Raw genomic sequence first — 14070 nt, 5'->3', positions numbered from 1 at the left:
GAAAACCTGCTCTGGAATTTCGTAAAGGCATATTTTATGATGGCAAATGAAATTGCACCTTCACACTAGGGTTGAACTTGGTCTGTGATGTATGTCAGAGGTTGAAAAGCATCTGGCATTTTCTGGAGCTGAAGAATAAGTGAATACAGTTGCAAAAATATTACTAGTGTTACATAGTTCTCATAGTTTAACCCCAGCCGGCAACTAAGCCCCACACAGCTGCTCTCTCACACCCTTCTGGTGGGATGGGGGAGAGAAATGGAAGGGTAAAAGTGAGGAAAGTCATGGGCTGAGATAGAGACAGTTTAATAGGTAAAGCAAAAGCCGCGCACACAAGCAAAGCAAAACAAGGAATTCATTCACTGCTTCCTACCAGCAGGCAGGTGCTCAGCCATCCCAGGACAGCAGGGCTCCATCACGTGGAACGGTGACTTGGGAAGACAAATGCCATAACTCCGAACATCCCCCCATCTCCTTCTTCTTCCCCCAGCTTTCTATGCTGGGCATGATGTCATATGGTGTGCTATACCCCTTTGGTCAGTTGGGGTCAGCTGTCCTGGCTGTGTCCCCTCCCAACTCCTTGTGCCCCCCCAGCCTGCTCACTGGTGGGGTGGGGTGAGAGGCAGAAAAGGCCTTGACTCTGTGTAAGCCCTGCTCAGCAACAGCAAAAACATCCCTGTTGTACCTACACTCTCTTCAGCACAAATCCAAAACATAGCCCCATCCTGGCTACTGTAAAGAAAATTAACTTTATCCCAGCCAAAACCAGCACAATGATTTATAATGAAGTTAGAAAGCTTAAAATTGCATAATTGTATATTGTAACAATATATTACTTAATCCTGGAAGAGATCAGGCAATATTATTAAATTCTTTCCAGATTCTCTGTAACTTTTTTTTTTTTTGCTCATAAAAAGAATTACTCTCTTCAGACCAAATAATTCCTTATGGAGCTTGTTAACTAAATGGTATTTATGACTTGGAACTGTCTCAAAATTGTGTGCCTAATTAGTTTTTCATGGTGATTACAGCTCCTACAACATTTTTAGTGTAGGAAATCCAGTATTGTATTACTAGAATAATTACATTTGTCTCTGCTGTGATGCCTATGTCTGAATATAGATCTGAATCCTGCATGTTTTTTTCCAAACAGCAGAGAAAAAAGCCAACTCATTTGGAAACTGTTGCATAAAATTATTTTACACCCTTTGACTGCTAAGATCAACACCGTATATCAATGTTTCCACCATGAATGGCCATATAACAAGTTTCTATATAACTATGAAGAAGGCAGCATGATTCTGTATTTGTATCCATGCCTCTTGATTGTCATTTCCTTGTTAGTGGTTTCACTGATCAATCAGATGGAATCCCAAGAAACACTTTTTAATCACAACTAAGCTTGTAAGAATCTTCCTTTAAGTAGGTATTTGTGAATTTAACATTTGTTCTGATGGGACAAATGATTATATTCTTGTTCAGAAATTATTATTTGAGACATAAAATATGCAGTGTATGGGGACAACCTGGCTTTGGGGTAGGTGGCAAAATGGTCAAAGAGCAGGATCTCCTCTGTATTCCATCGTAATTTGGGAGTTCAGCTTAAATTAGACATTTGTGCCATGACAGTGGTTGTCCTTAACAGTGAATCACAATAATGAGGAATATGTGCCAAATTGATACTTGATCACTGACTTACACTTTGGGTCAAAGAGAATTCCTGAAAGTTAATTTTGGCTCTCATTGTTAATAAGACTTTTGTACTGTTTCTGGTGAAGTATGTGTCTTTTTGCGGTGGAGAAAAAAAACTTCATTAAAAAAAATTATATAAACAGTTTTCAGGTTTTTCAACCAACCAACTGTATATTGTAGTGAAAGTTTAGAGCTTCATTCTTTTTTTTGATATGTGGGTAATTGAATCTGTTGCCTGCATGAAAGAAAAGTTCTTGTTGTCAATGCGATCATGTGCTCACTTGTATTATTGCTAGCATTAACCTCTCTATCTAAACATACTAGGTTCTCAATTTTTCATGAAAGGAAATTATAATTAATTTCCTACCATGCATCCAATGACACTGCAACATTTTCTTTCCAGAAAAGTACAAGAATAGCTCTTTGTAATGAACCCCTGTTGAGTCCCTGTAGGTGCATATAAATATGCACTCTCTTGTGCCTCTTGTACAAAATGCTAGTTCTTCATATGCATCCATGCATTTCCAGTTGTGTGATATGACACTTTTGCAAGAGAACTGCATAACTGTTTTAACAACAAAAAGGCAGAACTTATCTGTTGTAGAGGAGGATCTCAACCGCCTACTATTTTTAAATTTCTGTAGTCTCAATGCAGTACTGAAGTTAAGATAGAGTAATGTTAGATTGGTGCATAGTTTTCTTTCCCTTACCAGGACTGTGAGGGTCCTGGAAGGACTTCTAAACATGCATCTTTTGAAATACAGCCATAGCAGAGAACCATGCCTTCTCAGCCTATGAAAACTCTGCTTGATAACTTGATCCATGTCTGTCTTGCTGTTTCCTGTACTTCAAAGTTTTAGGTTACCTGGCTGCTCAGTGATTACAACCTGATAATCTGATAAATTGTTCAATAATATCAAGAGTAACTTTTATGTCAAAGTCCTCTTAGATTGCCTGGGAGTTTTATATAAATGCTCTCCTTTCAGAAAAGTCAGAGAAAATGAAAGGCATTTTATTTCCTCCCAGTCTTTTTCTCCTCTGATTGTCATTCTGAGAAATACATCTCCCAGCTCAACCTTTTCTTTTTATCTAAAAAAGTCTACATTAAATTTCAATTATATATCTATTAATTAACTTTTTTTAAATGAGCTGAAGGAGAAATCATTATGAGAGACTTTCACAATCTCTTTAGGATTGGGAGGAGGATAGCATTGTTGAATTTTATGTTTGAAAAAGAAAAAACATATCTGAGTGATTTAAGGTTCATCAAAAGAATAGGGTGCAATGAATATATAGCCCTAGGTTAGTTCTGGAAGAATGTGCAAAGTACCTAACTTGTAGGTTAGCATGCTTTTTATTGGATTTCCTTGCTTGGATTTAGAGCTCAGGCACAGATATGTTTTGCAGCATTCAGTGCTGCCAGGTGTAGAAAAGTAGTCTCCAGTTGTTAAATAGGTAAGAATTCCCTGTTGACCTTTGTCAGGACAGAGCAGTACTTCCACATGTGGCAGTTCAGAACAGGACTTGGCAAAGAACAAAGAGGTCCTACTAGTGAATGATTTTTCCATAGTTGCTTCTGCGTATTTTCATTCTCTACCTTTTGACCCCAACTAGTACCAGGGCCCTGTGGTTGGGAGAAAGAACTGATTGGACTGGACTGGATTTTTTTTTTCTTTTTAAAAAGAATGGTGTTGTCACTTCATGTCACTTCACTGAAAATTATAATGTATGACACAGTTCTAAAGGGGATTGTCTTGAGAGGTTTACCTACCCAGTGAACATTACTTTTGAGATCCAATTCCCAGAGAACATAGGAAAACTTCATAATTGCTATCTGTCAGAATTTTTTTTCAAGTTTTCAGTTCCCAGTAAAGCTTCTCCTTCCAAACTGAAGGTCTTTTCGCATCCAGAATAGCCTATGACAATGCTGGGTAATTGCTATGTCCTTTCAGGTAATCACAGAATGGTTGAGGTTGGAAGGGACCTCTGGAGTTCATCTTGTCCTACTCCCCTGTTCAAGCAGGGACACCTTGGCCGGTTGCCCAGGACCATGTCTAGTTTTTTAACATCTTCAGGGACTGAAAATCCACAACCTCTTTAGGCAACCAGTTTACTTAATTGCCCAAGTTATTTGTCCTGAAGGCATTTTGGAGTATTTTGCTTTTTAGAGTAGTTGCAATAGTATGAAATACATCAATCATTAGCTATAAAAAATGCCAGTAAATAAATGAAGATTTAAAATTCTGAATGAAATATGTCATTCCTTTATTCAGTCTTTTCAACTTAAACACAGTACCACAAATATAATCCCCTCATCATAAACTCTCAAGGAAATAGACTTTTTAATTAATAAAATCATTTTATATCTAAACTGACAGAGTTTTGGAAGTTTTAGGTCTCATATTTTACTGTATTTAAAAGTTTTAAGACAACTTCCTCAAAGTGAGTGTACTTGTGAGTCTTAAAATGTTTGTGTACTTCAAAATGACAATTTGTCAGTATGTCCAAAAATAAAGTTTGAGGTACATGGTACAATATTCATCAATCATTTTTGATTTCCTAATTAAAATCTGTATCATGATAAAGAGAGAGAGCACCATGAGGTATAGGTAATAAAACATAGGCTGAGAAGAGTCAAAGCAGAGTAAACAAGTGAAGTGAAGTTTGAAGGTTTGGATAAGCACATTGATTACTTAATGATTGTAAATGTATTCAGGAATGAAAATGGACTTCAGTTGTAAAGTCATTCTAATACTAATCAATTCTACCAACTTTGTCTTCAGAGTTCTTCATATTGTTCAGATTCTTTGGAGTTCTTTCCTTTCAAACTTAATTAATTACTCTGGATAGAGATGGGAAGATTTTAACTTGGTTATCTAATGTGCTGTAGCACTAGATAACCTACTGGTATCTTCAGCCTTGCTTTCTGTGACTTTGCAGTTATTTGCACATTAAATCTTTCATATCTAACCTTTGCATCACTTCGGAAGAAACTCAAGAAAATGTATAGAAAGATTTATCAAAGAAAAAAGATTTCTCTGGAACTGTTTCTTTTCAGTGGTCTACAGCCATAACGAGAAAAAAAAATTGTCAGGAAAACAGGAAGGTTAAGACTCAGAGAGCTCCTTTACTTGCAGTGCTTCTTGTGGCATAAATGCACCTTTTATTTTCAAAGAGCAGCAGAAGCTGCACAGGGTAGTTACTGTTGCTTGAAAACATTCAGTAAATTTATTACTTACTCAGTTTTTCCATTTGAATAGAGGGCAGGAGGTGGATTTTAATTGGGAAGCAAGAGCAGCTGAGCCATACCAGAAACTGAGAAATAGATATAGATGCATCTGTACTTCTCTCAAGAAAATTCTCTTTATTCCAGCAGCAACCATTCCGGTGTCAGTCACTACTAGGAGTCCCTACACATATGAACGTCCAAAGACTGCAGAGGGTAATGATTACAAGTCGCCTTTAGTCATTCTTCTTTTCATTGGTCTGATAACATGTGCAGTTGAAAACACTGTTTCCTGTAGGCTTCTTGCTTACTCACATGTGGTCCAAACCCAACAAATGGAAATACAGTCTTGGTGCTTTATTATTTCTCCATGTTTCTAGCATGGAGATATTGTCTTCTAGAAGACAGGATATCATTTCAAAGGTATCTGATTAGAACCTTCAATTACATTAAAAAAAGAAAGAATAAGAATTATTGCAATAAGAAAGATTTTATGAAATATAAAAATAATATACCTATTCTAAAAATAACCTTTAAAACTACTAACTGCTGAACAATTTCTGCAGAAGGGGAGTTCTTTGTTGCACATAATGGAGCATTGCTTGATAATTTCTCATATTTATGGAAGATGTTGTATCTTTTCAATTAATCCATGGAAACTCATTTTCAATTTAAGAAAATAAAGTAATTCTAGTTTTAGTGAGGAGGAACATTTATATAAAAAGTAACACATGAGAATTACCTTTTTTGGTCTGGAAATATATATTTAGTCATGTGTTTAATAAATATGTTTTTAATGTAGGCTAAGAAAAAAGGTGTTCTTTGCAGGGAGCATTGAAATTTATCTAATTAAAAGGAAGATTTGAGTCACTGTTTGCATTTACTGTGCAAATTGTATTCTGAGAAGTGCTTTAAGGTGTTTTCAGGGGTATAGCTTTGCTCTTTAAAACCTGGATGAAGCTGACTACATATATAATACTTTACTGGATGAGAATGGCTTTAAGTCTGTGCTTAAATGGAATCAATTTGTTTTGATGAATTAGCAACAAATCACTTAGATTCACTGTTTCCAACTGCAATAAGTTCTATTTCATAAAGTACTCTCAAAACTCTTCTAATGATCTTGATTTGCCAAGGTCACCATTGGATAACAATGTTTTCTTAGCATCATTTCTTAGCTCTCTTTTCTTTGGCTTTTGGGTAAACTCTTAGAAGCTAATTTTGCTGCAGAAGAACATCCAACTCTTTGATTATCCCTTTCTTCAAAGGTTCTATCTGCTTGTTTTGCCCATATCCAATACTATTTCATGCATTAAACCCATCGCACCATTTTATTCTGTGTTACTCATTGATATAAACTGAATGTCATTTCCTAGACTTCATTTCTTCATTGCTGAATGTGAATGTGATTCTTCTATGGTACACCATTTAATTTCAGCTTAAATACTGTTTTTTACAAACCAAGTTTTTTCCAGTATCTGAAATCACAATCTACACATCTGAAGCCCAGATTATCTCCTAAAACTGAAACACCTCAAGCTAAATCTGATAGGGCTTCTTTTGAAATTGTGTACTTCGAGTCTTGCTATTAGTGCAGAAAGTAAACAAGTGAGAAAGTTGAATTTTTTTTTCCTGGAGGAGGGGAGAAAGAAGTCATTCATTGTATTGGGATAATCTTATACAAAGAAAAACCAAATTGCTTCGGAAAGCAATTTGCAGACCTAACAAAGAATGTAATTTTATTCTGAATATGTGAAAGTTTTTTCTTTTTAAGAACTCACTGATTTTTCAAAGGCAACGTGAAAATAGAAATGAGTGTTTTATAGAAAAAGTTTTGAATTTGAATTCTGAAGGTAACTGATGGTCTTGAATAATGGCAATGTCATTGCAAACCAGGGATACGTAGTGAGCATATTAAAAAGATTAGTAACTAGCTTAAGTTTTCTATACAGTATCTGGCCATTGTTGACAGAAAGAAGTTAATACTGCTTTTACTGGCTTTTTTCCTCATTTGCAGCATTATTAGTATTAGGCTATTTTATACTGTGAATGTTGATAGAAGTGGAAGAAATACTGTAGTATCAAAAGCATCAATTGTAAAAAAAAGTTTTATAGCTTTATTTATTGCAAATCCCATTTTTAAAATAGGTAGATGTATAAGAGAGTTTGAGGGTTAAGTGAGTATAGGTTGTAGAAAAAGTTCTATGTTTAGGTGCATATGTCTGTATGTTATATGTTACTTTAGTTGTTACTGCCTTGAGAGGGGAGGTTTTATCAATTAATACTATTTTATTATATTTTCTGTACTGCCAGGAATTTTTTATAGATTCTGCCATTTCATAATTTAGGATTGTGATTTTTTTTTTCCCTTTTTTTCCCCCAATTTGGCACAGTTTGTGAGGAGGAAAAGGACATGATATATTGGTTTCGTGATACAAATTATAAGAGGATATCATGAGAAAAAACTAAGAGGCTTTATCAAAATAAGTTTTTTTGGATACTTATATAGCTGTACCAATAGCAGCCTGTTAGTCCTCTGCTTGACTGCTCACCTTAGAGAAAAAATTCAACTGTTTTTTCATGGTCAGCATGCCACTGTCAAGCAGTAGCAGATTTCAGTTTGGAGATACCTGACATTTTTGTATATCAAAAGAGTCCCTTGCTGTCTCTGAGTTAAGCTGTGTGATCTCCTCCCTTGCTTGTTCTATGATTTACTGTCTATTAACATATTTTTGCTTCCATTGCCATCAAGTTTGTCCAATTATATTTGTCTTATTGAACTTGTATTATTAGGAAGTTTAACTGTCCATGATTTTAAAAAGTAAAAGTTAATTTGAAGATCCGCATTGCTGTGGTGTAGTATTAGCTCCTGCTTTTATACTTACCAGTGGAGTAATTTTAAGTTTTTTGGAGTACATTCCATACTTACCCTGTCACACTGTTTCTGTTGCAGTCTTGGAACCTATTACACTTAGAATTGAACCACCAAGGTCAATGATAGGTAATGATATTTCCTTGGCAAGTTGTGTTCCCTTTTTTCATCACAGAAAGCATCACTGAAGTTAATCACCTTATGCCTTAGGATTGTTTCATTAAACTTCATTTTTCTTCTAGGTAATTCTCTTGCTTGGCTTTCATGACAGTTGGGCATATTACTCTCTTCACAGCTGGAACATCTTTTTTTTTAAGAGAATTATGCTGGCAGCTCTGAATCACTTTTCTCAAAATTACACTTGCCTGTGCTTGTCCCAGCTTTTTATTTAAAAAAATAAAACCTGAGCTTCAAAAATGACTAAAATTCCACTCTTTTGCTTAGATTGTTGTAAACACATGGAGCGTATTACCTGACTTTCTTTCCTACTTCCCATAAAGAGACTTTTTTTCCTCTGTTGCAGGTATGAGGCTTCTGTGTTTGTGTGTTCAACTTGGTATCGGACACTAATTGCTGTGCAATTTAACCAACTTATTGCCCACATTTTCTCTTCCAGCTCCAAAGGAGACTCAACGTATTCCTTCTAAACCTAAAACTTCACCCAAACCTCATATCCCACAGGCCAAAGATGGTAAACCACTTTGTGTGATTATTTCTAATACAGTTTATATTGGATTGAAACGTATTTCTGAGCAGCTGGCTAGTTATCTGAGCTGGTTAAAATGTAATGGGGTTCTGCTCTGCTGTGTGTTCAGTGATTTATTTACAGTTTTCAGGAGTAGTAATTTCACGATGTTATTTCCTGCATGAATGAGTAAATTACCCAGTGCATAGTTATATTTGTTTATAAATATTAATATTTATTAGCATTAATGATAATTTATGGTGTTTTCCAAAATACTGTATTTTTATACTATGTCATTAAACATGAGTGCAGTTGAATTCAGTTGTAGGCAGAAAAAAATACTCTCTGTCTTCTGCTATGCAGTTGGTAGTATCAACAGAAAATTACAAGGGTATCAAATCCCAACAGATGTTATCTTTTAGTAAATGTGAAAAATTTCATTATTTTTTTGTCACACAAATGTTACAGGTTTGTACTGTTCTGTGGGGTTTTTTTTAAAAAAAAGTTACTGTTTCTTCAAAAATCCATAACATACAGAACTTTTTTTTTACAGCATCATCCACTTATCTTGTGATTGTCTTGAAAGATCCAAAGACATTTTTTTTCATTGCTACCATACAGAAGAATTGGCACAGAGGGGGATACCATTTCTATTGTGCCTCTGTTTCTAATGTGGGAAATGCAAGAAAATAGCATCAAGTTCATATCCTTATGCCCCTTAAGCACTCAGTTTTATTTTAGATCCATATTAGTTTAGAGCTGAAGTATGTGATCATGCAACGCAATATACCACAATACTCTTTAATAATATAGTATCCAGAAAACAAGGAAGCGGCCTCTGATTCCAGTTGTATATATAAACTGCATTTGAAATACACCACAAAGGGAAGAGATTTGTGTCCCTAAAAAGCCATTTTCTGAATAAGGGAGTGATATATACTTGGATATCTCATTGAAGCCCATGGGAGAACTAAGCTCCCATTATGTTTCAGCTTACACTGCTTTCTCAGAGACTTAATGTAATATAACAGGTTTTGTTTGATGCAGTATACATAGTATATAATTGAAAATGCTGTTACTAGACAAGTAATACTAATTGTAAGTAGAATTATTCTCTTCCATTTTCATAATAGCTTTCATGTTTTGTTTCTGATGCAGTCCTGGAATCTATAACACTTAGAACTGATCAACTAAAACCAACAATAGGTAACAGTTTTACCTACAGGGACCATCACATTTAGCTTTTTTCTCGGTATAAACTGAGCATCACAAGTACATCTTCATTGTAGTCCACTGTCATAATTTTTTACTATTAAATTTAGTCCTTCTGTAAGATTTTTGTGATTTTGCACTAACAATTCATAATCATCTTGTTTGTTTTTTCTCACACAAATGTGTTCAGTAAAGTGGACGGAAGCACCACAATCTACCTTTGACTATGTGTCGCTATACTCAGTTTCTGTCATGTGCTGCTTTATCTTTTATACTTGTCCATCCATACTGGCCTTGCCTTATGTTATCCTGTTACAGAGGTTCTCCATCAGCACTGTTTCTTTGTGTACCAGACATTCACATTTCTCCATTACTCATACAAGCTTTTTGTGTTACCAGAGGGTCCCAAAGGCATGTGTTCTATTTTAATATTATGCCTTCTGGCCGTCTCAGTTCTTGAAAGATTTTAATAGTTGAATCTTTTTTTTGTTTCAGTTCCAAAAGAAACACAGCGTGTTCCCTCCAAACCTAGAATATCACCGAGCTCAGAGGTGCCACAAACCAAACCTGGTAAGTACATTGTTTCTTTATCTTATCAGGCTGAAACTTGTCTTATGAATTCTACTGTGATAAGTGAAGCTCCAGATTTATATGTATCCCTTGGGCATATAAGTTGTAGGATTCCTTGAGGGATAAAATCCAGTATCACATGTCATGACGAGTGGAATTTATAAGCAAGCTGGTGAGTTTAAAAGCTCTATCTTCAGTTCTTTCTTACATTTTAAGTCACTGCAACAGTGGGCATTTTCTGTGCAGTTGTTAGTGAAAATAGGTCTTTCCTGTGTGAATTTGCTTGGATTTTGGGAAAGTGAAAGTGAAAAGGAGGGGGGTGTTTTTTCTGTATTTCTCAAATTCTGTACTTGTGTTTTTCTTTCCCAGGCACAATCATTCATTTACACTTTTAAGTCTGCTTTTGCAAGCCCTTATGTTGTTCAGAGAATTAAGAATGTGTAATACTTTCTATAATGTTGTTTACACAGCTTGGTATAGAGAAATATACAACCCTGGGCTAATTAAGGATGGAGGAAGAAAGTTATACAACTCACACTAGCAATTGCATGAGGTACTGTGGTGGATTGACCTCAGCCAACTAAACATCCACTAGCCACTTGCTCATCCACCCTGCAGTGTGTTGGCATAGAGAATCGGCAGAGCAAAAGAAAGAAAAAGAAATCATAGTTCAAGATAAAGACAGTTTAACAAGTAAAGGATAAAAAGAGGGGAAGAAAACAAGTGATACAAAGGCAACCATTCACCACATCCCACTAGCAGACCAATGCCAGTCTAGGAGCAAATGGGTACTTTGGAAAGACTACCGCCCCTGCAATCCTTTATGCTGTAACAAGCACCATTCAGCAATAGCTAAAACATTGGTGTGTTACCAACACTTTCTTGGTCACAAATCTCAAATGGGGTACCACAGGGGCTGCGATGAAGACAATAAACTCCATCCCAGCCAGACCCAGTACAGGTATCCAAGCTATATGCAGTACTTAGGTGGTGCTGCTGGAGAAATGGGCTGAAAGATGACAACTAAAGTTCCTTTCTCCCCCAGCAAATCTGCACCTATTGTTTGAATCAAAACCTTGAAATAAGTCAGGAAAGTGTTTAAAGTTGAAGGTGAAAAACCACCCACAGTTTCTTTGTGGCTTCTTACAAAAGATTCAGATTTGCATTTGGGCTCTGTTCTGTATTAGAGCTATGGAATTCAACTGGAAGCAATTCTGAGCAACATAACACTCTGACATATAATGAGTCTCAAGGAGGAGTGATTGTCTGTCATTGGCTGTAGTAAGGATGGTGTGATCATTGTGGAGGTAGTGATTGTAATGTTTTGATTATCCTTGGTAATACTTGTTTTTGTTTTTTATCGCACTAATGCAGTTCTGGAACCAATTACATTTAGAACTGACAAACCAAAGTCAACAGGAGGTAATGATACTTTCTTACTTGAATAGCCATGTTGTCCTTCCTCTTCAACACAAACCATTTAAGAGTAGACCTGCAAAAGTTTTTCACCTTTCTTTGTACGAGCCTTAATAATTAAACAGTCAAGATTCTTTGTCTCTCTTCTTATTTTCTACAAAACAACTGAGAAGGATCCTTGTGCCTTTCAAGTTGTTATGCACATAATATAGAGCAATTTCCTTTAATATTTAATTATAAGAGGCAGAGGGCAGATCAGAACAGGATCCTGACTTCCACGCTCTCAGTCGTACTGTAGAGGTGGCACTGTTCTAGTTAGTCATAAGATTTGGGTGAGCAGAACTGAACGCTGCAAGTTTTCTTTCTCTGATTCCCTTCCCCTTGAGTTTTACTAAATGAAATTCAGCCCTTCATAGAGGTCTGAAAAATAGTTCTGTTTCACTCAAACCTCAATTCCACTGTCAGAACAGAATCACTTCGGTGACCTTTGGGTCATATGATTCCCTGAGGCAGATCCATTTGACAAAGGAATTTTGATCATTTGAATGTGGTACTGTGAATCATTCCAGTACAACCTCCATTACAGACCAGTGGCATCTTTCAATTTGAAGCTACTTATTTTGGTTTTTTCTTCTTTTATTTTTTTAAGTCCTCTTATTAAATAGAACAAGTAATTCTATCACATGCTTAGCTGATGATATGTCACAGAAGATTATTTGTTTTCTCTATAGCCTCATTTTGTTCAAAAAAACACTTCTCATCTGTATCACTTCCATCTTTGGTTCAAATCTTTGCTCTGTTTTTATTGATTGTTATGGGTGGTAGTGGACACCGATACCTCGGAAAATTTTAGTGCAGTGTAACCTAGTTTCTTTTTTCCAGCTCCTAAAGATACACATCATGGGCCTTCCAAAACTAAAACATCACCCAGTCCACGTGTTCCTCCAACTAGAGCAAGTAAGCTTATCAATATTTTGCCTCTTAGCGCATGAAAATTTTATCAATTTGAAAACTGTCAAAATTGATGAGTTCTCTGAAGGTACACAAATACTTATTGAATAGGCTGTGTTTTACTGTCATAAACTGTAATAATACTGTTGCTATATAGCTGTCATGGAACAAGATAGTCAGCTAGATATTTATACATGTCAATAACTTGTATAATTGTAGGGATGTGGGTTTTAACACCTATCTTGAGCCCTTCACATAGGAAAATTTGCATCTTAATTTCCATACAATGTGACAGAGGTATTTGTATTTTCTAGTTACTCATTTACAAGTGTAAAATACAGTACTTTCCTGTTCCGAAAACTTTGGAAATAGTTCTGTCCATTTGAAAATTAGTGGTAGATTTCAACATATCTTCTGCTTTGATTGCTTAGCTGGAGACTTTTTTTTAATGCAAACTTGATTTAAATGACAGCAGATTTTTTGAATATATACACTTGAGAAGCACAACTAGGGAAACTGCTAGAACAACAGCAGTTTACTCTGTAGAAAGCTCTGTTTGGCACAACTGAGAGGAGTGGAGAGTTAATCCAACACTGCTCTGCAACAGTCACTTTTGTCTCTGCCCTAACGTAATATTGATTGCATTGAGAGGACATCTCTTTGTGATTATTCTCAAATAGGAGAAATACATCCTAAAAAATTTCTTTGCAGAAATTAATCCCCTGTCAGGAAAATCAAAAGACTTATGTTGAATCATCGTCCTCAATAACATGTTCAAAACTTCGCTCATCTTCACAGGTCCAAAAGAAAGTCGGCGAGTCTCTTCAAAGCCCAGACCATCACCAAGGCCAGATGTACCACACACAAAACCTGGTAAATACACTATTGTTTTGTTGTGCTTGAATATTCAGGGTTTCTTTTGGGTTGTCTTTCCTCAATGAATCAAGTATTGATTAACATCTCTTCATATTACAAAAAAATAGATTCTCTAATGATGATTAAATATGCATTTAAAGAAGATAGAGCTCTTTTGTATTTTTAATGGTTGAGTTTTGATGGGTCATACATGCTTTTCAGCCATGTGACAACCGTCACTGATGAATAATCTGTATAGCAGGGTAGACAACATACAAACATTCTGAGAGTGTTCTTGGAAGGAATTGCATCTCTTCTGTGCCTATCAAAAGATGCTTAGAGAAAAACATATTTGAGGGCCTTCATGTAGAACTCTGAATATCTGTAAATCAAACCACTCCTATGTTTGTGTACCCTGGTAATGGAATTTGACCCTTAAAAATATACTTAATTGGGATTTACATACTAGTGAACTGCCAGACCTATATGACTCCTGATGGTTCTGAAAGCATCAGTTGAACCTTCCTTTTGAGTGAGTGTATATTCACTAATTCCACCAATAAATAATTCAAAACAAGAATAAATTTAAGT

At 35.7% G+C, this 14070-nt stretch overlaps 1 protein-coding gene across 1 annotated transcript in view; it reads left to right on the top strand.

Annotated features, from left to right (window-relative positions):
• LOC104129292 (ABI family member 3 binding protein) overlaps positions 1-14070 on the top strand; it is a 157668-nt gene that overhangs the window by 99143 nt on the left and 44455 nt on the right. Inside the window, exons 32-37 of the mRNA XM_035897581.1 lie at positions 5066-5134; positions 8407-8481; positions 9634-9681; positions 10183-10257; positions 12556-12630; positions 13423-13497. Of these exons, the coding sequence (XP_035753474.1) occupies positions 5066-5134; positions 8407-8481; positions 9634-9681; positions 10183-10257; positions 12556-12630; positions 13423-13497 (417 nt within the window). The remainder of the gene's footprint in view (positions 1-5065; positions 5135-8406; positions 8482-9633; positions 9682-10182; positions 10258-12555; positions 12631-13422; positions 13498-14070) is intronic.

The sequence above is a fragment of the Egretta garzetta genome, unplaced genomic scaffold, assembly GCF_000687185.1.
Source record: "Egretta garzetta isolate BGI_Z169 unplaced genomic scaffold, ASM68718v1 scaffold367, whole genome shotgun sequence".
Lineage (NCBI taxonomy): Eukaryota > Metazoa > Chordata > Aves > Pelecaniformes > Ardeidae > Egretta > Egretta garzetta.
Note: the sequence above shows the minus strand (reverse complement) of the source record. Positions and strands in the feature narration are given on the sequence as shown.